The sequence below is a fragment of the Trachemys scripta genome, chromosome 5 (assembly GCF_013100865.1).
Source record: "Trachemys scripta elegans isolate TJP31775 chromosome 5, CAS_Tse_1.0, whole genome shotgun sequence".
Lineage (NCBI taxonomy): Eukaryota > Metazoa > Chordata > Testudines > Emydidae > Trachemys > Trachemys scripta.
In genome coordinates, this window is record NC_048302.1 from 129983677 (window position 1) to 130009827 (window position 26151).

Consider the following 26151-nt stretch of genomic DNA (forward strand, 5'->3'; position numbering starts at 1 on the left):
ACACCACACCCAGGAGATCTGTGGGTTACAAAAGCATGAAACTGTAAAACAGACAGGTGGATTTTTAAGAGATGGAAACTGAAAGTGAAAAAAAAATAGCAGTTAAAGGCCAATGTTTTCAAAAAGAAGCTGCTCAAATATGAGTTTGGGAGCCTAATGTGTCACTTAAATTGGGAGCTAACTTTAGACAAGCATTTTTCAAAATGACAGGTTTCAGAGTAGCAGCCGTGTTAGTCTGTATCCGCAAAAAAGAAGAACAGGAGTACTTGTGGCACCTTAGAGACTAACAAATTTATTAGAGCATAAGCTTTCGTGGGCTGTAGTCCACGAAAGCTTATGCTCTAATAAATTTGTTAGTCTCTAAGGTGCCACAAGTACTCCTGTTCTTCTTTTTTGCGGATACAGACTAACACGGCTGCTACTCTGAAACCTGTCATTTTGAAAAATGCTTGTCTAAAGTTAGCTCCCAATTTAAGTGACACATTAGGCTCCCAAACTCATATTTGAGCAGCTTCTTTTTGAAAACATTGGCCTTTAACTGCTATTTTTTTTTCACTTTCAGTTTCCATCTCTTAAAAATCCACCTGTCTGTTTTACAGTTTCATGCTTTTGTAACCCACAGATCTCCTGGGTGTGGTGTTCTGTCCCTCTCTCTCTCTCATCCCCCCCTCACTGCCACTAGATGGGACAGAACACCACACCCAGATCTGAGAGTTACAAAAGCATGAAACTTTAAACAGACAGGTGGATTTATATATATATAAAGTCAGTTAGCTTTTAGCTCATGCGGTAGAGGCTCATGCATTAAGCTCCAGAGGTCGCAGGTTCTATCCCGCTTGCCGACAACTGGGGTCTGTTGGGGGTTACACTTTAACAATGCAGTTAGACCCACGTCTACAGAATTGTGATTGAGGCTGCTATAATACTAAAACATACAAGGCTACTGTTCAGTTTGCTACTTACTATAGTACTTCATCCCATTGTCAACAAGAGTGCAATACAACATAGTAAGCCAGGTTCACAAAAGCAGCATTGTACAAAAATAAACGGTGTAATATGATCATAGATTCAGAATCATAACACAGTTGTAATGTTTGCAGAATTAAAATGAAAGTACCTAGAGGCTATTATCTTTTTCACTGCTATTGCACCAGTCACCAGATAGCAATAATATACAATGTTATCTTAATGCAAAGCACCCAACCCTGCAAGGTGCTGAGTTCCTCTTCTCCCATTGCAGATACTGGTACTCAGCATATTGTAGTAGGCACCCAGCACTGTCTAGAATCAAACCCCGAGTTTTTAAACAATAAGTATCAGTTCCTGATCTCAGTTAGATGGATAACTTTAGATTTAAACCAACCAATGTAAGTGAGATCAGAATCTGTCCCTGCAGTTTTTAAGAAACATAATCTTTCAGAATTATAACCCAATATTCCCTGTCAAATCTGCACTATCCAAGAATTAATTTTAATTAAAATGCATGTACCATGAATTGTTATAAAAAGATGTTACTATGAGCTGCATAGTCTTCAAAAGGGGGCTAGTAAAGAGGAGTTAATAACCCCATATAATATCAAACACTAAACACTATTTGTATTTTCAAGAAATGAAATTTTTTAATAGTTCTTAACCTGTCATGGAGAGCAAACTTGGCTGAACAAACATGTTTGACTAGTTAAAAGTTTTTCGATAGGCATCGAGGTTCCTGACCATTATGTTTTGTTTGAATTATAACTTGAAAGAGGCAGTTTCAGGAACAAAATCACTGCAGTACTATCCTTGAAACCAGTTAGTTTGCTAACATTGCAAAGTGTCGATACAGAGAGAAGAATAACATAGAAGAAACCCAGTTTGTGTGTGTGTGTGGTATACTAATACAAAACAATATACTTACATACACACTATATAATACACACGCACACAGGGTGGGGGAGATGGCCAGTTTTAGACTATTACCCATTTTATGATGCTTTCACTATTTTAGCTAGACAGTCTAATAATAATCTAGTGTGCTCTCTAAGCAATCAGAGTCAGATACAACACACTGAAGCATCTATTTGGCTTCCTGCCTGGTATAGAAGACAGCCTACTATACTGCACTGCTGGTGAAGTTTAATTGAAATCTGCTTGTTGTTATTCAAGTTACTATTGACAAGACACAGGAAATTCTGCATAACACGTGTTCAGCTGGTTTAATCTTATAGTAAAGCACAGGGCTGTCCCTGCCTGTCATTTTTACAAATCAGTAGATTTCTAATTAACCATCACAAGTAAACCTCAAATTGCTTAAATCCCACAGGAAAAGCCTGCAACATTTCAGCTAATTTATCATTTTCCTTGACCCTCACAAGACAATGCACTCTAATGCTGCCAACAGCATAACTTACCTCAACTAACTTGTTGGCATGTTCACGGAAAACTTGAGCGTATTCCTTCACTTCTTTCTCGTTACCACTCTTTGCAGCCTCAATAAGAACAAGTAATGGAACATTGGTCTCCAGGAATGAGTCAGATATATGATCCATCACTGCCTTCCGTAGCTGTGTTAAAAGAAAGTGGAGCAGTAAGTAACTGAAGAGTTAATACACATTTCCACCATATTGATCAGCGAGTTATAGTTGAGTATATGTGTCATATCTCAAAGTTGTACAACTTTTTTTTTATAGTATTTATGGATTTGTAGCATTTTTTTTTATTTGTAGGAATTTTTGGTAGCACTTAAATGTCCATAACTAAAGGCTTGGTTCTGCAATCCCTACTCACTCAAGCAATTCCACTGACTTTCATGGGACTACCCAGCTGGACAAGCATTACGCACATCAGGGATTGCAAGTCTATGGCAGCTGGTAGGTACCCAACACTTTTAAAAGTCAGGTCAGGTCTTTTAGGAGCCTAAATGTAGATTTAGGAGCCTAACTTTAGGCAATCATTTTTAAAATATTGGCCAGTGTATTTCCAGACCTCATGTAAAATCTGTACTCAGTGTTACACTTAGCACATGCACAGTGTCTCATTTTCATTAGCGAATCTCTAGTGTGAACAATCTGAAAACTTTCCTATGCATTTCATAGGAAGGATTAACAAGAGTATAGAAAATGTATTCTTAATGGAAATACACAAGCCATTAAAGATTAAACACCTGTTCTTCCTTAAAAAAAAACAAAAAAAAACAGATGTTTGGGGGAAAAAAAAACAACCAAACACAGCCCACTACTTTAAGGGTGATGGCACAAACTTGCCCTCTGCCATTCTGCAAAGTACTAATCAATGTCAGACTTTCCTAGTATCTGTAAAATGCACAAAAATATGATTGAAATCTTAAATAATGTTTCATGGAGATGTCACTGCTCTATGATAGTGTGGATAGCAGACATATTTTAGCATATTTCCTTAAGCTTTTGGGTATAATTGTTATTAAAAATGAAAAATTGCAAACTCAAAGCTGGGCTGGGAGTCATCTAGCCTGAAGGTCCAACCAGACATTAGTCTCATTAAGTCATACATTTTGTAGCTAGACTGAAGGTCAATTAAGGTAATCATTCAATTTTGTAATCCACACTAGAAAGCTTTAACTAGCTGAGGTCCCATCAATGCTCAAAATTGCACAGATAATTACTATATCGGTAGCTGCAATAAAAAGAGGATTCAAGAGCCCTGTGGAGTTCAGCTGCATTGACTTGTGTGCGGTTTTTCTTCAAAGGGAAAAGATAAACCAAAATATTGCAGGTGACCACTCCATCCATTACCTGGTATGGAAAACGCAAGCGCCATTAACAAAGCCGAATGGTTTGAAAGGCAATGTAATGTTTCCTTTGCTAAAATGATGACAATTAAAATAACTCAACCACGATTAGTAATATATGAATAAAAATGAGCTATTATATTGCCCTGCCAAGTTGATTAAAGTGCTTCAAAATAATTGGGGGTGGGGCTTGCTCAGTGGTTTGAGCATTGGCCTGCTAAACCCAGGGTTGTGAGTTGAATCCTTGAGGGGGCCATTTAGAGATTTGGGGCAAAAATCTAACTGGGGATTGGTCCTGCTTTGAGCAGGGGGTTGAACTAGATGACCTCCTGAGGTCAGTTCCAAACCTGATATTCTATGATCAAACTAATTCATAAAAAAAAAAAAAAAAACTTGACAGCTATGACCACGGCCTATGATGTGGACCAATACTGTCTCATATTTCCATGTTCTCCCATGCCCATCTGTTGTCTTATATTTATATTGTAAGTTCTTTGGAGCAGAAACTGACTTGTTCTTTTCTCATACAGTGTCTAGCACAGTGGGGTTCTGGTTCCTGATTGGGGCTCCTAGGTACTACAGTAGTAAATAATTAAAATAAAATAAATACATAATAGAATATTAAAACATTGAAAATTTAATATAAAATCACATATGAAAGGGCCGGTGATACTCCATAGTATCACAAAACCTAAGGTACATTATTAGGCCGACAAGTCTTCAGTCACTATCAGATTTTTGTAATGTATTTAGGTGCATAAAGAAGCAGATAGGAGCCTAGTGGGATTTCCAAAAGCACCTAGGTGCCTAACTCATTGATTTAAATGGGGGTATTCATTGCCTTATAATGATAAGCTAAAATAAGCTCTTTGAGTCTAACACAGAGAAGATTAGGGTGACTTGATTACAATCTATAAATAGGTATATGGGGAACAAATACTTAATAATGGGCTCTTCAGTCTAGCCAGGAAAGGTATAACCTGATCCAATGGCTGGAAATTGAAGGTAGATAAACTAGAACTAAGGAGCGAGTAATTAACCATTGGAACAATTTATCAAGGGTTGTGACAGATTCTCCATCACTGATCATTTTAAAATCAAAATTGGATGGGTATTTTTTGTTTGTTTTTCCCCTTTAGGAGATCTGCTCTAGGGATTATTTTGGGGAAGTTCCCTGGCCTGTGTTATACAGGAGGTCAGACTACATGATCACAATGGTCCCTTTCTGGCTTGGAATCTAAGATATGAACAATACAGTTTTTTTTTTAATTAATTAATGGAGATATTCCATCTCCTAGAACTGGAAGGGACCTTGAAAGGTCATTGAGTCCAGCCCCCTGCCTTCACTAGCAGGACCAAGTACTGATTTTGCCCCAGATCCCTAAGTGGCCCCCTCAAGGATTGAACTCACAACCCTGGGTTTAGTAAGCCAATGCTCAAACCACTGAACTATCCCTCCCCCTCTGGCCAATGCAGTATTATATTTCTGACTATGTCATGATGCTCTCTTACCATAGACCATTAAATCTGTAAGAATATCTAAAAATACACCACTGATTTTCATTGGTAGTATCAAGTACCTCTACTCTTAAAAAACACATTAGACGTCAATGAAAAAGGAGATCAGATAACTGCAATTTGGACCTTAATACTGTAAATATAGAAATTATTTATACAGTAATGAACATCTAACTTATTATTAGAGCTGGATACAAGGGTCCTGAGTCCACAGTCACAAAAACTGAACTGTTTTCAGAGTAGCAGCCATGTTAGTCTGTATCCGCAAAAAGAACAGGAGTACTTGTGGCACCTTAGAGACTAACAAATTTATTTGAGTATAAGCTTTCATGGGCTAAAACCCACTTCATTGGATGCATGCAGTGGAAAATACAGGAGGAAGAGATATATATATATATATATATATATATATATATATATATATATATATATATACACACACACACTCTCTCTCACACACACACACACACACACACACACACACAACATGAAACAATGGGTGTTACCATACATACTATAACGAGAGTGATCAGTTAAGGTGGGCTATTACCTGCAGGAGAGGGAAAAAAAAAACTTTTTGTAGTGGTAATCAAAATGGCCCATTTCCAGCAGTTGACAAAAAGGTCCTCACAGGTGTCTTGTCAACTGCTTGTCCACTGTTTTAGCCCACGAAAGCTTATGCTCAAATAAATTTGTTAGTCTCTAAGATGCCACAAGTACTCCTGTTGTTTTTGCAAAAACGGAACTGTTAGCATTCTGCATCGTGGCTGATTTGATAAATATAAATTTAGTAAATCCTCGTTTAGTTTATGTGCTATTATTCATAGCTGTCAGTAGCATATTTCTGAACCCTCATGTTGAGAGTCATTGTAGTTTCTTTATAAATTGATTATCTGAATTTCTGGATGCCCTTGCATGGAAGTTGAAAGGTACAGATAACAGTTTTTATATACGCAGGAAACCACAAGTTTAACTATCCATCAGCACAGGCTATAAGGAATGGACTTGACAAAATAATTTGTTAAATGTGACAGACTATGAACATAAGGCATTCTTCCAATAGCTTAAACAGGTGCATGACAAGGTAATATTAATGGCACAAGACAAGACATTTAAAGGCATTAGCTCAGCACTACCAGTCTATTGTATCCAATTAGGGCTATTTATCAATGTAAATAACTGCTGGAAAAGCTAATCTTGTATCTTCCTGTAGGTCCTGCAGCAAAGTCCAGCCAAAGTGATGGTTCATGAATGAAGAGTTTTTAAAGTTTTGCATGGATGCCATTCTTTCAAAGGGAAATGCAAAAGACTTGTATTTAAATGGGCATATAAAAAGTGATAGCATAAGGAAAGATTAATCTAGAGGAAATTACTTAACAAAAGATGGACAGCTCATCTGATCTTGTGATCATAGAAAGATAAGCTACTTTCTTCTACAATTCCTTAAGAGCTTCCCTGATGCAGATGCAAACACTGTACTGTATATTGCCATTTAGAAGCTATGGCTTATATTAAATTCTCCCTCCTTGTAGTTTAAAATCAAGGATGGCTTCAAAATGAGCGTGGTTTCTATTAATTACAGGGTAAAGTTCTACTTACTAATAGAGGGTGGCATCTAAATGAAAATCATTGTTATTAAATGGAGTATGTTAAATGCAAAGTTAATCAAATTAAATCCAAAAGAGTTGATGTGTCAGCCAAGCACAGAGATGGGACGTGTAAGCAAAGCATGCAAATATTCTTTTTAAATCATGAACAGTCTACCACAAGGCACATTTTATTCCCCACCTAATACAATCAATGAAGTCAGTTTATGGTGCACAGAGTAAGTTACTGTTGTTCATAGCTAGGGATTCTCCGATTCTAAGCACTAGTGGGGTCTACTTTATCATTGTTGATTCACAGCTCTAATTGCACATTCCAGAATGATGCTTTTCATTGCTGTATAACAATTTTAGAACCAAATGGCTCTGTGCTGCTTAAAGTCATGTAGAGAATTAAATGTCTAATCCTGACACTAGAAGGTAATGCCACAGCAGGAGATTAATGGCTCTAACAGATTGTTAAATTTTATAAAGACTGGCAGTATAAAGCTGTCTGTAAAAAAAGTTTACTAACCCTTTGTTCGTAACTATATCACACCGCAAACAGCATTGCATTCACCACTTTCTACTTAACACCACGATATATACTGAACCCAGCTCCAATCACATGGCTTGTAAGTGTTCTGCAGCAGCAATCAGGTACAGACAAACGGAAACAAACTTTTCAGCTGCAGTTCTAGTGAATGAAGTATGTCTCCAGAAATGTTATGAGGAATTGAGTTTTCAGGTACAGTACAGTGACCATCAAAAGCTCCTGCAATATTTCATAACAGGAATTTAATAATTTGCATTAGAATTAAGCATAATAGGCATGTGTCTAGGGGCACTGACGTTCTATGGGTGCCTTACCTCTCTAAACTGTATGCAACACAAAGGTCAGCTGTAGGAGGGAACAGGGGTGGGCTGAAGATGCTGTGCCTAGGGGCACACAAGGTGTAAATCCGGCCCTGGCTGAGTACAGGGGAGGTGGTGGGGGGAAAAGGTAGAGCTAAAATATAGGCAAAACTGACCAGTGTTTTGAACAAAAGACTGGGAGTTTGAAACTGTAGAAGAAGGACACAGAGTTTGATGTACTTTATGAAGAAGAGTGACAGAGTCAAAGTGATAGAAGATGATTTTTTAATATTTGCACTTTGGGTGTTATGGAGAGGGAGAGGTAAAAAGATGGGAGGCCAGAAAGGAGCAAGTTACAGCAGTCAAGGTAAGAGATGATGACTAAGGCATGAGCCAGGGTTTTTAGAAGTAGAGACAGTGTGGAAAGGAGGGATTTAGAAGATGCCACAGAGGAAGAAGTGACAGGATTTTTACGAAAGGCTTGGGGGGGCAGGCAGGGGCAAGGACAATAAAGTGTCAAAAATGACAGTGCAAATGCAAGCCTGAGTGACACAGATACAGCAGCTGTCACTGGAGCAGGAGAAAGGTGAGTCAAAGAGAAAGGTAATGGAGGAAGGATAAGAAGTTCATGGGGTAATCATTCCATTTCACTGACAGCTACAAGTCATGGAATGCTGTAATTCTAATGGCAAAATGATGCAACATATTGATCAAGTATACTGCACTGCAGAGCTATATTTATATTTTACCTGAAATAGTCACAAAGGATATGAAAATTAGGGGCCAATATTAAAACTGGCTAATTGTCTTCCGTGGGCTAAACAGTCTGTGGTTACATACCCTTAGTATTTGTATCATTGTGGTATTTCCCATAGTAAATATATGCAAATGTAAAGGAGTGCTGTAGATCGGTGATTCCTAAAATTTTGGGTCATTGACCACCAGAGGTCCACAGATCACTTGCTGGGTGGTTTGTGGACAGCTGACTGGTCACCAGGTGCTAACCCTCCTTCTTGTTTCCCACTGTTAAAGTACATCAACATAAGCTAAACATACAAGAAGTACTTTTCTAACATCACTTTTTCTGTTAGCAACTTCTGCAAATTGCCATGAGGAAGTTACTTGCTCATGAAACGGAAAGGAACATCAATCACAAATGGTAAGAGCATGGCCCATGAAATACTCTCAGTTAAGGTATGCTCCAATGTCACCATCTCATAGTGTGTTTTCTTGAGGGGTTTCAGTTTCTTCTGACTGACCCTCCTTAGTTTGCTCTGTCAGGTCAATATCTAGACCCTCACCTCCAATTATGTCTATCAGCTCTTCACTTTTTGCACTTGCAGTTTCCTTCCATCTTCTAGGTGTTTTCCTCAAAGGCAGCCTGATGTAAGGCTGTCACCCCTTTGTTGTCCCAGGCCTTTCTGCTTTCGTTTCCTTCTCTGTACTCTCCCCTTTAAAGCAGACTTTGTTTCCTCTATTGGTTGCTGCTGTGGGTGCCTGCTTCAATGATTGGCAGCTGTGGCTTATGGTCAAGCTGCTTGTCTGTAAACAGGAAGGACTCTGCTCTCACTCCACCCCAGTCTATGTGCAGTCTGGGGGTTGTTGACCCTGTTAATATCCTCCCTTGCAAGGCCAAAGCCCAGCCTGGGCTGGCATAGGCCAAGTCCCTGCACTGAAAAATGGTGTTGCAATGTAAACTTCCTGCTTGGTACTCTATCCAACAGGCATATGGTTGTAATGACAGGTACCATCTCATGATCCCCTGATTTTACCACATTTAGCCAACACAAGGGAGCATGAGCCTTAATGAGTGTAAACTCATTCCCTAGGAGATAGTTCCATGGCTCTCTATTGCCCATTTGGTAGCCAAGCACTCTTTCTATCACTGAGTATAGGTTCTTGCAGGGGACATTTGCAGCTGATATATACTATCAGATGTTCTTCTCCATTTACCTCTTGAGAAAGGATTGTCCCCAGTCCTACCACCAATGCATCTGTTTGTAGTATGGTCTCCTTTTCAAAGTTTGAGCTATACAGCACTGGGTGTCCACAGAGTATGGCCTTGAGTTTTTGAATGGTACTTCTGCAGGTGGGTATCCACAGCGCCTGTCCTGGGGAGGCATCCCTAGTTAGGTTAGTTAATGGGGCTGGCAAAACAGGGTATAAATCAGTGGTAATACCCAGGTTAGCCTAGGAAGGCATGCACTAGCCTTTTGGTCTTGGTGTCTTGTATGCCTGTGAGGCATGAACTTTATCCACCAATGGGTGGACTTGTCCTCCACCAGCTCTGGGTCTCAAATAATGAGCTTCTTCCTTTCCTATTGCACATTTAGCAGGGTTTGCTGTTAACCCAGCTTCTCTCAGGGATGGGAGTCCCAATCCTTAATATGGATAACTACGTCCTCCAAGTATGCCACTGCATATTGACTATGCTGTTGGAGTAACTGGTCCATCCAACATTGAAAAGTGGCCACTGCCCTGTGTTCCAAATGACATGGCCTTAAATTAAAATAGGCCTAGCGGTGCAGAAGAAAGCCATCTTGTGCTAGGAATGTTTTAATGGCAAAGTGGGATAGTCTTAGCAGCTGTAGTCCACAGCGATATGGCTTCCAGGTATCTGGTGGCATAGTCCATGATGACAAGTATATGCTGATGTCCAGAAGCACTCCTCTCTTTGGGTCCTATAAGGTCAATTCCAATTCTTTCAAAGGCATTCTCCACCAAGGGGAGCAGTATTAGTGGAACCCACAGGATTCTCTTAGGGATTGTTAATGGGCATTCAAGACACAAAGCACAGAAATTCTCAGTTTCTTAAAAACCCCTGGCCAAAAGTATCAGGCTGGGTCCTGTCCTTCCCAAGATGTCTCACATATTATTGTGTGTACCAGATGCAGTAATTTGCTGCGATATACCCGAGATACTAGCAATTGTATCTAGTCTGTATCTCTTGGTCTATGTGATGTAACTGTAACATTATCCACTGACTTTCCCCCACATGTTGATTTTTTCTCACATTAAAAAGGATGCCATTAAACTTTCAACATTTGCTACTCCTTGAAACTGCGGAAGCATGCTTCTTTCTAGTCTAAATATAGGAGGTTACTGGACTTAATACAGGTAGCTGGGTTAGTGAACAGTGAACTTTTAATGGAACTCAGTGTATGGGGAAGAATATCAAAAATTATTATTCTTTGCATAACACTCTGAAAACACCTCCCTATATGTTCACAGAATCACACAATACAAATTTACGGTTTCAAGCCAATGACTGCTGTAAGTTTATAGAACAGTCCTGATCCTACTGAAAAGTCTAGATTAACTGTGGCTCCTTCACTCTTTCCCATGCAAAAATAATCTGGTATGAGTATTTAAGTTCCAGATCAATTTTTTCTTCATTTGATGGAAGTGTTACACACAACTACCTGTTATGGGTATAGTTTTCTGAAATACGGCACCATATGTGCATCAGTAAACATTATGTGTAGAGTAAATTAAACTGAGCCTTATAATTAGGCAGTAAGGAAATTACTGAAGACCTGAAAGAGTAAATCAGCAGTATTAAAACACTCTCCATTTTCTCTGAAGCACTCTCGAGTGTCATAAAAACTCAATGTCACAGTGAAACATCTAGAAGAAATACATTTTGAGATACGCAACAAAGACATGGGAATTCAAATAAGCCTTTTAAGCTCAAGTCCAAACCACGATTAAAATTAAGTTTAGGAACCAGCTCTTGCCTCTAATTTTGACATCAGATATTTAGATATTTATTTAAAGCAACTGTTCATAGACTAAATACACTAATGGTTCTATTAAATAGTAGAAGACAAAAAGTGGTTCCAGAAATGTACATCTTGCCAGAAACCTACACCTTTCTGAGTCCAAGCCTATGAAGTGCCTCTAGTTCACTGTATCTTCAGTGCAGGCAGTGACTTGTATGGAAGGTGAAAGAGCACAGCACTTCGTTGTATTGTGCGCTCATTCCCTGTACTGTGTAATTAAGCAACGTACCCAGATTTCTATCCAAGACCAATATACCCTTGTACCAGGCTTTAGAACAAATGATTTAATAAAAGTACATGTAGACACAAAAACAACAACAGTACATATGTACCAAACATTATGCATAACATAAACATGCACTGCTGGCAAAAGCAAGTATCCCTTTGTGCTACCAAGTTATTTTACAGAAATAGCTTCCAGATTTCAACAACCAAGAGCAGTAGAGGAACTGCAGTTGAAGCAATGATGTATTAAGCCTCAAGAAGGAAGCTGATGAGATTCTAATGAGGAAAGGCTGATGCTGCAAGTGGCCTTAGGTTCAAAGTCATCTACAAGTTGACTCAGGGTGGGGTCACTTTCAGAAATGCTAACATTTTGTCAGGAAGCATTCTGGTGTAGCAGGATGAAGCAATGTCACCAGTCACACTGCAAATTCTCTAGGGGACAACTGAAACTTCATCTCTGGTAATACAATGCAACCTTAGAAAGAGAGGGTCAAATGGCTAATCTATTCATCTACAAGCTGACTGTAACATGACTTTGCATCAACTTTGCCTCTGCAAAATAAGTTGCCAGCAAATGCTCATCTAAGACTTAATTTAAAGCTGCAAGCTCTTCTGGATATTCTATTATTACTTAGCAAATACATACAGCTTTGCAATCTTCAAAATTAGTTTATAAACTATCTAATGAATCCTCACGAGGCCCCTAAATTGAGTATTGTGATATCTGTGAAGCTCTCAGCTACTATCATGAAGGAAGCCATGACTTGATTGGAATAACAGAGACTTGGTGGGATAACTCACATGACTGGAGTACTGTCATGGATGGATATAAACTGTTCAGGAAGGACAGACGGGGCAGAAAAGGTGGGGGAGTTGCATTGTATGTAAGAGAGCAGTATGACTGCTCAGAGCTCCAGTATGAAACTGCAGAAAAACCTGAGAGTCTCTGGATTAAATTTAGAAGTGTGAGCAACAAGGGTGATATCGTGGTGGGAGTCTGCTATAGACCACCAGACCAGGGGGATGAGGTGGAGGAGGCTTTCTTCCGGCAACTAACAGAAGTTGCTAGATCGCAGACCCTGGTACTCATGGGAGACTTTAATTATCCTGATATCTGCTGGGAGAGCAATACAGCGGTGCACAGACAATCCAGGAAGTTTTTGGAAAGTGTAGGGGACAATTTCCTGGTGCAAGTGCTGGAGGAACCAACTAGGGGCAGAGCTGTTCTTGACCTGCTGCTCACAAACAGGGAAGAATTAGTAGGGGAAGGAAAAGTGGATGGAAACCTGGGAGGCAGTGACCATGAGATGGTCGAGTTCAGGATCCTGACACGAGGAAGAAAGGAGAGCAGCAGAATACGGACCCTGGACTTCAGAAAAGCGGACTTTGATTCCCTCAGGGAACTGATGGGCAGGATCACCTGGGAGAATAACATGAAGGGGAAAGGAGTCCAGGGGAGCTGGCTGTATTTTAAAGAATCCTTATTAAAGTTGCAGGAACAAACCATCCCGATGTGTAGAAAGAATAGTAAATATGGCAGGTGACCAGCTTGGCTTAACAGTGAAAGCCTTGCTGATCTTAAACACAAAAAAAGAAGCTTACAAGAAGTGGAAGATTGGACAAATGACCAGGGAGGAGTATAAAAATATTGCTCAGGCATGCAGGAGTGAAATCAGGAAGGCCAAATCACACTTGGAGTTGCTGCTAACAAGAGATGTTAAGAGAAACAAGAAGGGCTTCTTCAGGTATGTTAGCAACAAGAAGAAAGTCAAGGAAAGTGTGGGCCCCTTACTGAATGAGGGAGGCAACTTAGTGACAGAGGATGTGGAAGAAGCTAATGTACTCAATGCTTTTTTTGCCTCTGTCTTCACGAACAAGGTCAGCTCCCAGACCGCTGCACTGGGCAGCACAGCATGGGGAGGAGGCGACCAGCCCTCTGTGGAGAAAGAAGTGGTTTGGGACTATTTAGAAAAGCTCGATGAGCACAAATCCATGGGGCCGGATGCTGCATCCGAGGGTGCTAAAGGAGTTGGCAGATGTGATTGCAGAGCCTTTGGCCATTATCTTTGAAAACTCATGGTGATCGGGGGAGGTCCCGGATGACTGGAAAAAGGCTAATGTAGTACCCATCTTTAAAAAGGGAAGGAGGAGGATCCGGGGAACGACAGGCCAGTCAGCCTCACCTCAGTTCCTGGAAAAATCAGGGAGCAGGTCCTCAAGGAATCAATTCTGAAGCACTAGAGGAGAGGAAAGTGATCAGGAACAGTCAGCACGGATTCACTAAAGGCAAGTCATGCCTGACTAACCTAATTGCCTTCTGTGAGGAGATAACTGGCTCTGTGGATGAGGGGAAAGCAGTGGATGTGTTATTCCTAGACTTTAGCAAAGCTTTTGATACGGTCTCCCATGGTATTCTTGCCGGCAAGTTAAAGAAGTATGGGCTGGATGAATGGACTATAAGGTGGATAGAAAGCTGGCTAGATCGTCGGGCTCAACGAGTAGTGATCAACGGCTCTATGTCTAGTTGGCAGCCGGTATCAAGAGGAGTGCCCCAAGGGTCAGTTCTGGGGCCGGTTTTGTTCAATATCTTCATTAATGATCTAGAGGATGGCGTGGACTGCACTCTCAGCAAGTTTGCAGATGACACTAAACTGGGAGGAGTGGTAGATACGCTGGAGGGTAAGGATAGGATACAGAGGGACCTAGACAAATTAGAGGATTGGGCCAAAAGAAACCTGATGAGGTTCAACAAGGACAAGTGCAGAGTCCTGCACTTAGGACGGAAGAATCCCATGCACTGCTACAGACTAGGGACTGAATGGCTAGGCAGCAGTTCTGCAGAAAAGGACCTAGGGGTTACAGTGGACGAGAAGCAGGATATGAGTCGACAGTGTGCCCTTGTTGCCAAGAAGGCTAACGGCATTTTGGGCTGTATAAGTAGGGGCATTGCCAGCAGATCAAGGGATGTGATCGTTCCCCTCTATTCGACATTGGTGAGACCTCATCTGGAGTACTGTGTCCAGTTTTGGGCCCCACACTACAAGAAGGATGTGGAAAAATTGGAAAGAGTCCAGCAGAGTGCAACAAAAATGATTAGGGGGCTGGAGCACATGACTTATGAGGAGAGGCTGAGGGAACTGGGATTGTTTAATATGCAGAAGAGAAGAACTACCTGAAAGGGCGTTTCAAAGAGTATGGATCTAGACTGTTCTCAGTGGTAGCAGATGACAGAACAAGGAGCAATGGTCTCAAGTTGCAGTGGGGCAGGTTTAGGTTGGATATTAGGAAAAACTTTTTCACTAGGAGGGTGATGAAGGACTGGACTGGGTTACCTAGGGAGGTGGTGGAATCTCCTTCCTTAGGAGTTTTTAAGGCCAGGCTTGACAAAGCCCTTGCTGGGATGATTTAGTTGGGGGTTGGTCCTGCTTTGGGCAGGGGGTTGGAGATATTCTTAGATAGATTTGAATCCATAGACTATTATGTAAGCATCAGTCCATGGTATAATTTGCATTATATGGATTTAGATACCATAAAGCCTACCGCAACAGAATACATTTTCCTTTGTCTAGGGTGCCCAGATAGCAAGGGGGTGAGGGGTAATAGGTGCCTATATAAGAAAAAGCCTCAAATATTGGGACTGTTCCTATAAAATCAGGACATCCAGTCACCCTACCTTTGTCTAACAGCTTGGCCTAATGCTCATGTTTTTACTCCTGGAGATGCTAGCGTATACATGAATTTTGAATGGCTTTCAAAGTGCTGTAAAATATGATTTGTTCCCAGAGTTCATAAGCAACGGTAATGCAACTTCCTCTCAATGGTGCTGCCCCACATAAAGGGCATAAAATGATATGCTAAGACAAGAGATGTAACGAGAAGGTTCAAGGATAAGGGCCAAATGCTAAAGATGGAGTTAAATCGAGGTTCCCTCCAAGATCCTTTTAGTCGGTTGATACAAGAAACCAATTAATAAGTGTGCCAATGATACAGAGGATTTTATTTATGAATTATATAAACTTACATATATAATGTGTTTCATGGTTTTCTACCATTCTAAAGATTTGGACCACCAAATGAATTTACTGAAATGAAAATGTTATCCTAGTGATTTTTGGATTTTTAACTTTACAATCCTGATTCCTATTCTTTTAGTACAACATCCTGTGAACTAAAGCTCCGCAGAGAGTAAACTCTGTTTCACAAAAGACTGAGATTCTGAAATCTGTTTTCATGACTATTCAGAACAACCCCCCCAAACTTCTAAATTCTCCACAACACAAAGCTCTGATTTGGTTGCCATCATATAGTGATCAAAACATTTTAATTACGGTAACTCAAAGAAACACTGGTGAATAGTGGCTGAACAAGATCAGCTGCTAAACTGAAGGAGAGTCTGGGGCACAGAGACTGTGGCAGCAAAGGCAGGAGGCAGGAGAATTAACAGGTGGAACACCAGTGGTGGTGACAGCGGAACAGCTGGTACACTGCTAACTCCACTCCAAATGATCTATAGCCATGTTGGCCATCACTGCATTCAGCCTGCATGTAAGCCAAATTTTTCCCTGTTTATCTTTGTTCCAATGTTACCGCCGAGTCACAGTGTCTCAAAGATTGTATGTACATGCTGTTTCTGATTAGTTGTAATATTTAAACTATAGAGTTAGTATTTTTTTTCTCAATAGAGAGAACATACAAACAAAATAACTGGCAACAGCAGGCTTCTCACTGCTGTGATCTTTCTTGTCGGCTGTAGCATACTACGAAGGATGTTTCCAATTGGGGGGGTTGGTTTGTTTCCTTTAGACAAACTTGGGTGTACAAAAAAGCAAAAAATCTTGCCAATTGGCACAACTTGTTATCAGACACAGAAGTCTCTGCTTTTCCCAAACAACTGAAAACAAAGTAAGTGGCAGCAGGAAGCAGTAGGCTGCTGTGGGACACTTGCTTCTAAGCACTTATTCCGTCTGACTCAGTTTGATATTATTCTCATTCACAGTTGACATGCAGATGTAAAAATTAGATCTACATAATATTTTTCAAATACCCAGAGGATTCAAAGTGATGATTATAAAGGGTGTTATTCCTCCAAAAGGGGAAAACGGATACTACTAGAAATTGTGAAATGGATTTTGAACACCAGATTCCCCAACCACAACCATGTCAGCATGCCCATGCATTCCTTTGTCTAACCAAATAAATGAGATCTGGAGTAGAGTGGCCTGGGGGGGGGGGGGGGGGGGGGGGGGGGGGGGGGGGGGGAATCAGTCTGACTGCTGAAGCCTGGGAAGAGAGCGCTTTCTGACAGAAGGAAGACAATCCCTCCCTTGCCCACAAATTCATTTTGTAGATCACCCAGTTCTAGGTAAATAACAATGAGCTGGGGGAGTCTGATTGACAATAACTTAAAGAGGCTCCTACTCTAAAAGGGTATTATTCTGCTTAGAGAATGTGCAATGTGCCTCGGGTGGCAGAGGATCAGGGATTCATCACGAAATTTGGTCCGCTAGTTGGATCATTAGCTTCCCTGGCCAGCACCAGGTACTGATGTCATGACATGAACGCTAAACCATGTCCCTGGATGGCATGATGAGGCTCCATGTTTGCTGAAAAATGTCTGCTTATAATGTGATTAATTCACAAATAAAAAGATTGCAAACTGCCAGCCCTGAAGTCTCAAACTTGGTTCATTTCTTCTTGAACCTCCTTGCCTATTATAAGGAATCTATTGGACAAATCCTGCCAACTCCACTGGGCAACCCCACATGTGCAAACACCCTGTCTTCAGATATGTCCTCAGTGACACTGGTGTAATATCATTGCTTAAGTGGAGTTTCATAGCTGCAACTGAGTGGAGATAAGCACTCATTCTCTTGATGATACAGAAGGAGAAATAGAATGCAGTTTATGTCTCTTAGCTGTGGTCAATTTCCACTCTGATTATACACTCTTCAGTGCTGTGACTGTCTTCCTGTTCATTTCCATAGCACCTACTACATTTGTGATTTGATTATAATGAGAAGGGCCTTGGGCTGCTACAGTAACTCTAATAAATAATAGACTCTTCAGGGCTAGCAGGAATAAAACCCAGATAGAATGTTAGAGATTTTAGTTCCAATTCTGCAAAAACCGACATACACTTAACTTTGCTCACATGATTAGCTCCAACTTACTTTTGTGGTTGAAGTTAGGAGAGATGATGCCGAATGAACACAAGGAACAGTTGTGTTGAGTAAGGAGGTGCCATTTTACATAGTCCCATCTGAGACTGGAACCTGATTTCAGACATGAGCCATGCAAGTGATTGCTGGGGGCCCCACACAGAATAGCAACTTGTGTGTTGACCTTGTACATCACTCTAGCAGTGGGAACAGAGTGGGAGACAACATATGGTGCAAACCGCACTCTTGCAGCTTGAGGTCTCAAACATCAGGAGGCTGGATCTGCAGAGATGCAGTATTTTTCTGCTCTCATTAACTTCAGCAACAGAGATAATGTTTGCTTTCCTACAGCATGGCTGATGATTCACACTGGGGGCGGGTCCAACTATAACACATTGTAAAACTGCAACATTGTTTATTATTACAGTATTGCAATGCGCATTGGGGCCAATATTTTCATACCTGGGTGTCAAAAGGGAAGTAGCTAAATGAATGGCCTAATTTTCAAGGTGATGAGCACTAACATACATAAAAACGGTGGATGCCTAGCACCTCTGCAAGCAAGGCTTCTTATACAGGTACCTAAATACAGATTTGGGTGCTGATTTCATCATGCTTATTTGCATAGTTTGGCCTGTTTGTATACAGCAATGGTCTGATTGGCCAGCTGATCCTTTCTGATAATGTCTCAACCATGGACCAACTCAGTGCTGGGATTTCATCACACAAAAGAAGAGGAAGATCCTTCTATCCTTAATGTGAAATTGGGAAAACACCAAGGAAATTTAATTTAGGGGGAAAAAAATCCAACTCCCTTCTCCCCCATGCAGTTTCCCATCTCCAGTTTCAATATTTTGCATCATATTATTCTGTTACAAAATACATTGCCTAGTAGAATAAGGAAAAAATAGTATGGAAAAAGCAATAAGCACTTTTTCACTACTGTTTTTCCATCTTCTCCCTATCCATATGCTTTCTCCATTTAACAAGCATTTTAGGCAGGTTTCCTTTTAAAATGTTAGAGGCTTTGGCTCCAGTCCTACAAACACACACGTGCTTAACATTATTCACGTTAATAATTCCATGTATTTCAATGGGGCTACTCATATGAGCAAAGATAAGCACATACGTCGGTGACTGCATAAGAACATAAGAATGGCCCTACTAGGTCAGACCAAAGGTCCATCTAGCCCAGTATCCTGTCTTCTGACAGTGGCCAGTGCCCCAGAGGGAATGAACAGATCAAGTGATCCATCCCAAGTCACTCATTCCCAGCTTCTGGCTGCACAACTGGCTTTAGTGGTTCCAAAAGCTTAGAGCGTTTTCCCTCCTCCTCGACATAAAGAGCACTGGGTGATTCATCTAGCAGGTAATTCAGTTTCTCCATTGTTACTCAGCGGGTATTAAACCTGCAGCCACCATTAATTATAATGTAATACTAAATCATAAACAGATCATGCATTTTTTTAATTCTACTAGTGTCAAAGACTGTCTGAACATGCAGAACAATAACTTTCTTGAAAATGAACATGCATAATGAAGAGCACAAAATACCTGTCTTCGTAGATCCCTTGTTTTTTTGGTCATCTTGTCAATGGCAATGTTCAGTGGGTCCCCTTTTTCTTTTCTCCCAGTCTATTAAAAAAATATATATATGTTTTTATGGTTAAAAAAAACAGTTCAAAGATGCAAAAAAAAATACAGTCTAAATATACAGGTTTTAAAAGTATGAAAATGTATCAAAAGAAGCATTCAGTACTTTCAAAAAACACCTAAATATCTATGTATACATACAGTAAATCTATCTCTGTATTGTTTGCACCCATCACAGCAAAAATAAAGGTTTCTTTTCAATATACGTTATCAACCACACTATTAAGGGGACACTGCTGAGTATAGCAGATTTTTGAACAATTCATAAAAGGATAAAAAAAAGGAGATTAATGTGACTTACTAGACAGTTCAGAACTTTTGCACTGATACATTATGTTCGCATACTATAGCACTTGCTGCCAAAAATGGCAAGACCTCTCACTATATAACAAATATTAAGTGTTTCTAATCTCTGTCCTGCCAGGCGGTGGGTATGTTAAACATGATAATAAGCAGCAAAACAGCTTGAGGACAGAAGGAAAATGTTCCAAATGATTGTAACAAGAATTATACTGGCAGACATCAGATATAGTATAAAGGAGACTTCCACTTAAAACGCTCTCTTGTGCAGGAAGTCTCAAAGCAAAGATCCTCAGTGAAGATTAAAAAGGGGAGGGGGAGAAAGGGGAAGTTTTCTGCAGCTTAGGGTAAAAAAAAAAAAAAAAAATCTTTTTAAAGTTCCAAGGTACAAAAAAAGTTTTAAGTGACTGTCAGCTGTATTATCTTTCTTTTAGGAGAAGGCTGCTTCTCTAAAGATTTGCTAAATTTCTTATCACATTGAAATCTATTTGATAGGGTTTTGTTTATCAAGAATAACAAAGAACTCTTCAATTCTTTCTCCCATTTTCTTTTCCCACATCGGTTTTCAAATATCATATTTACAATGATCCCCCACATACGATTAACCAGGATTTTGTACTTCCAAAAGAGCCTAACGGCATATATTTCTGGGATCTACTGAAAATTCACTTTCAAAAGGTTTTTTAAACCTACCCTTTCAATAATGATTTCTCTAAGACATATGACTATGCTATCAACTCTAAATGGTCATCTTCTCATCCTCTGCTTTAACCATTTAGCTGAGTCAATGTTTGACTTGTATTACTGTAATGTTAATTCTGATAAAAGGCCAATGCATTTATAATCAGTCAGGAATCTGTAAATCCTCTGCAGCTCCTCTTTTCTCAATCTAGAAATTCAAACATTACAGTAGCAAACGACAATAGGATTTCAAACAAAATACAATTTTACTCCTTAGGTTCAGAAAAAAAAAACAATGATAAACTGATTGAAGTGAATTGTACACACCCACACAAGAGAATAGGGACTATAAACCCCTTCCATATTTTACAACAGAATATATTTGTGTAACCCACTGGTGAGTTGGTAGTACAGGTGTGTCATCCCCCCTACCCCAAGGCACTAGTGTGTCAGTCAAGTTAGTGGGCACCGTGTTTTTAAATGGTTAGCCTACAGTTTGTCAAGGTGAAATTTAACATAACAAACAAAGGAAAGAGATTTGGACTGATAAGATATGTAATCAAAACATATTTGAATTGTGGCAACGGAAAGAGGGATTGTCAAGTGTGCTGGTCTATATAATATATCAATACAATCAAGGTGCTAGTTTAAACTTAGAATATAAAGCTGTACTCTCATAAAAAAAAATCCAGTAACTGTTACATATATTTTAACTGTTTGCAGTAAAGCAGCTTAGTGACATTAGTATTCAATGCCACTTTCATTTCTCTGTTGAGAGACTATGTATGTAATGTATCAGAGGGGTAGCCGTGTTAGTCTGGGTCTGTAAAAAGTGACAAAGAGTCCTGTGGCACTTTATAGACTAACAGACGTATTGGAGCATAAGCATGCGTCTGACGAAGTGGGTATTCACCCACGAAAGCTTATGCTCCAACACATCTGTTACACTTAAAGGTGCCACAGGACTCTCTGTTGCTTTTTACAGGACTCTGTCGCTTTTTATGTATGTAATGTTATTTAAGGTCTCTCTTTCTCCTCTCTCTTCAAGCTGGCTACCAGGTGAAGTTCTGATCCCAGAGCTGTTGCAAGAGGTAAAACTGTATGAAATATTTTAATCCATGGATTGCCATCATAGGGATAATACCTCATTGTTATGTAAAAAGAGCTGCCAATAAACAATGCAAGTTACTCTGCATATTAGCAAAATGATAATAATTAATATGCTAATCAACATAATTTAAAGCCACTTCAGGATGAATTTTTTAAATAGTCACATCACTATGCAACAATTGACTAGCATTTATGAACTCATTTGGTGCAGGGCAAATTTTTCTTGGGTCCTCCCTTGATTTCAGTGATGCAGAATCAAGTACTTCCTTTTAGCACCTATTAAAAGGGATCATAAAGCTGCCCTGACCAGGCAGCTGGGAATTCTCCCAAAGTTCAACCCTCTCAGTGCAGGGGCCAAGCCAGGGCTGATGGGGGACAAGGATAGAGCATGCTGTGTTATGGCTATCTCCAGCCATTCTAAGCACCATTGCAAGGCACAATAATTTATAGCAGCGAACCTGAGCCTGGTCTAAATTATGCCATGGACCGAACCAACATCAAAAGTCCTGGGGAAGAACAGAGATGGGATACATCCATCTTGTCCTCCCTTACCCTCATAACCAGGTCCTCTGCAAACAGAACTCTATTGCAGCTGAGGATCTAGCCTTTGCAATCCAGTTCTGAATGTCCCAAACGTAATTTCTTGGGAGACTGTTCTGATGTCTTACACAACTACTCAATGTCACCCAGAATTACTCTGAGCATGAGTAGTTGTGGAAAGGGAGGCATTGTAACCCTTTACAAATATACACCTTCTTAATTTCAAACACATTATTTTGATTGACCCAATATGCTTTGGAAGTAATGTCATTCCCTCAGAGTTTATATGTGGAGATATACCTATCTCATAGAACTGGAAGGGATCCTGAAACATCATCGAGTCTAGCCCCCTGCCTTCACTAACAGGACCAAGTACTGATTTTGCCCCAGATCCCTAAGTGGCCCCCTCAAGGATTGAACTCATAACCCTGAGTTTAGCAGGTCAATGCTCAAATCATTGAGCTATCCCGCCCTCCTGAACAATACCTCTATTGTTGCTGTTTACATTTGTAAAGGGTTACAATGCCTCCCTCAGTACACAGTTTCAAACAGGAGAGCAAGAGCAACACCTTAAATAAATAGTATTATTGGCAAAAATGGCATGGCACGTGATGTTACATAGCATCCGGCAGCTCTGTCAAATGCCATCTGTTGTAGGCTGAAAATATAAAACATAAAATATATATGTTATAAAAGTTTATTTATTGTAGTCTTTAAAAACTCTTGTATCAGAATTGTTATGGGGTAGATCTTCTGCCTGGGTTCCTTGAAGGGAACTGGCTGACAAAGTGAGGCCTTACACTCAATATCAGGGCATTTCTCTGTCCCCCTCCCCCCCCCATCAGGGGGGCATGAAAAGTACTTTGGAACTGGGAGAGAGAGGCGCAGAACCTGTGGCAGGTGTGGGAGGAGGGAATGTGGGGGGCACACAGCCCCAGACATGGGAGGGAGAAGGAAATGGGAGGCCCAAAGAGCCTCTTGCATGAGGAGGTAGAATGGAATAACCCAGATACAGGGGAAGGTGGAGATGCGGGGCACACGCATCAGCTTCTGCCAGGTCAGTGATTCCATCATCACAACTCAAGCTTAACTATTCACATATTATTTCTCTGTCAGGACATTTTCACATACCATCTCCATCAATTTTAGTCCCATCCAAATAGCCCGGGAGCCATTCCTCTCCTTGTCCGGTTTCTTTTCAGCCAACTGGGATGGGTCTTTTTCAAAGGGCTACTGACAAGTATCTATTAACGATTGTCTTCAAAAAGTTGTGGAAGATGGGAAAGATTCCAGAGGATGGGGAAAAGACAAATATAATGCCTATCCATAAAAATGGGAAATAAGGACAACCCAGGAAATTACAAACCAGTCAGTTTAACTTCAGTACCCAGAAAAATAATGGAGCAAATAATTAAACAATAGATTTGCAAACACCTAGAGAATAATATGGTGATAAGTAACAGTCAGCATGGATTTGTTAAGAATAAATTCCTAATAGCTTTCTTTGACAGGGTAACAAGTCTTGTGAATAGTGGGGGAAGTGGTAGATGTGGTATATTTTGACTTTAGTAAGTCTTTTGATATGGTCTCGCATGACCTTTTCATAAACAAACTAGGGAAATACAACCTAGATGGAGCTACTATAAGGTGGGAGCAGTTATCAGTGGTTCACAGTCAAACTGGAAGGGCATATCAAGTGGAATCCTGCCTGGGTCAGTTCTCGATCCAGTTCTGTTCACTATCTTCATCAATGATTGATATAATGGCATAGAGAGTACACTTATAAAGTTTTGGATGATACCAAGCTGGGAGGGGTTGCAAATGCTTTGGAAGATAGGATTAAAATTCAAAATGACCTGGAGAGACGACTGAGAGGGGACATGATAGCAATTTTCAGGTATTTAAAAGGGTGACATAAGGAGGAGGGAGAAAACCTGTTCATCTTAGCCTCTAAGGATAGAACAAGAAGCAATGGGCTTAAACTGCAGCAAGGGAGGTCTAGGTTGGACATTAGGAAAAAGTTCCTAACTGTCAGGGTGGTTAAACACTGGAATAAATTGCCTAGGGAGGTTGTGGAATCTCCATCTCTGGAGATATTTAAGAGTAGGTTAGATAAATGTCTATCAGGGATGGTCTAGACAGTATTTGGTCCTGCCATGCGGGCAGGGGACTGGACTCGATGACCTCTCGAGGTCCCTTCCAGTCCTAGAATCTATGAATCTATGATGGACATCATTATAAAGTCATAGAGATAAAAAAGGGACCTTGAGCTGAGATCCTGTATGCTGAATAATCACCCAACTGAGCTGTGACGTTATAAGTGTAATATAATATCTCAGTGGAAGGTGACAGGGCCAGAAAGAGTGAATTAACTCACTGACTGACCTGACCCATGGCTGACCTGTAGAGACTGGTTAGGAAGATAGGCAAATGAATAGAGCTTTGAAATGTAAGTCTGTATTGTTAGAGGTAGAAGGGTAGATGTTTGTCAGGTCTTGTGATGTAAGCAAACAAGTCTTGTCTATTGCTATAGCTTTAATTCAAAGATAAAAAAAGGAATATTAACATTTATGATGATACTTGAGTGAAATAGTATTATTGTCTATATGTCTCTTTGAAGGTTGTGTTAACCTGTATCTGAATTGTTTAATGGATAAATTATCCTGGGCTAATTGCCATGATGTTTAGAAGAAGGCAAGTTGAGCCTATTGTTTTCTCAGGCCAAAAGGCTGCGGGAAATGTATAAAAACCTTGGGACACGATCCTTCTGCATCTCAGATCTGCTTTGGGTTTCAAGAGGGGGAAACCTTAAGCCACAAGGATTGAGATCCCCAGTCATTGACTGGAGCCACCCTGAATATGGACATTGGACTATAACCTATGGACTATATCTAAAAAGACTTTTGGCAACTACAAGCTCACCTCTGCTATGTATCTGATCCTCAAGAATTGAATTCAAGTCTGTATGTATATTGATCTTTTAACCAACACTCTCTCTCTTTTCTTTTTTAATAAAATTTAACTTAGTTAATAAGAATTGACTATAGTGTGTATTTTGGGTAAGATCTAAGTTATAATTGGACCTGGGTATGTGGCTGATCCTTTGGGATTGGAAGAACCTTTTCTTTTATATGATGAGATAAGATTTTCAGTAATCATCATCATACCTGACAGGTGTGTCTGGACAGAGGCCTGAGGCTGGGTACTTTAATGGAACTACGTTGTTTGGACTTCTGAGTAACCAGTGAGGTACTATAGAAGCTGTTTTGCGCTGGCTTGGTAAATCTAAGCATTGGAATAACCACCAGCTTTTGGGGTTTGTATGCCCCGTTTTGTTTGCAGATCACCCTAATTGAGTGACCTCAGCTGGCTCTCACAGGCAGCACCGTCACATGAGCATTATCACACTAGCATCAAAATCTAGATTTTATTAGTCAGAAGAAAGGTGACAGTAAACCCATATACAAACAGGGATGAGGTAGGTGCTGCATAGCACTCAAAGTTGCTTCTGTGATTACAGAGCTACATTGTTCCAGTGCAGACAGACGACACATTTGTTGTTATGTCACCAATAAAGAGGAAGACTTCAAAATAAAAAGTGTGGAAGAAACTACCTTCTTTTCCCTTTAAGATGTCTTATCTGGAAGGCTAGACAGAATAATGGTTCAATTTATTACGATACAAAAAAACCCTTCTCTAGCTGTGTGAAAAGGAATCAGAAGATGCTATCATTTTCACACACTCAGATGCCTTCTGTCTTCTCTGCTGAGATAAGTGGAAGCTGGGAGAGCTCAGTCTAGTAATGTATTACATGTTGCATGATCAAGACAGACCAGCTGTCATTTATCCAGTAATTTAGCCCAAAGGAGACAGGTGGAAAGATTATCTATTGATCCAACAGCTACCATTCCTTAACATACTTCACCCCCCCCATCATCACCTACGTAGATACCTCCATTATTAGAGTTTCTTCACAACGGCAACATCACACTGGTAAGGTA

At 40.2% G+C, this 26151-nt stretch overlaps 1 protein-coding gene across 4 annotated transcripts in view; it reads right to left on the reverse strand.

Moving 5' to 3' along the window:
* The window catches only part of CTNNA2 (catenin alpha 2), a 760050-nt gene that overhangs the window by 134100 nt on the left and 599799 nt on the right, over positions 1–26151 (reverse strand). For 2 of the 4 annotated variants that reach the window (XM_034772967.1, XM_034772968.1), the window contains exons 8-9: positions 19421–19501; positions 2391–2543 (exon numbers count right to left, since the gene is read on the reverse strand). In XM_034772967.1, the coding sequence (XP_034628858.1) occupies positions 2391–2543; positions 19421–19501 (234 nt within the window). Of the gene's footprint in view, positions 1–2390; positions 2544–19420; positions 19502–19660; positions 19740–19820; positions 19928–26151 lie in introns of those variants that run through there. The other 2 variants (XM_034772970.1, XM_034772969.1) reach the window with 2 other exon arrangements.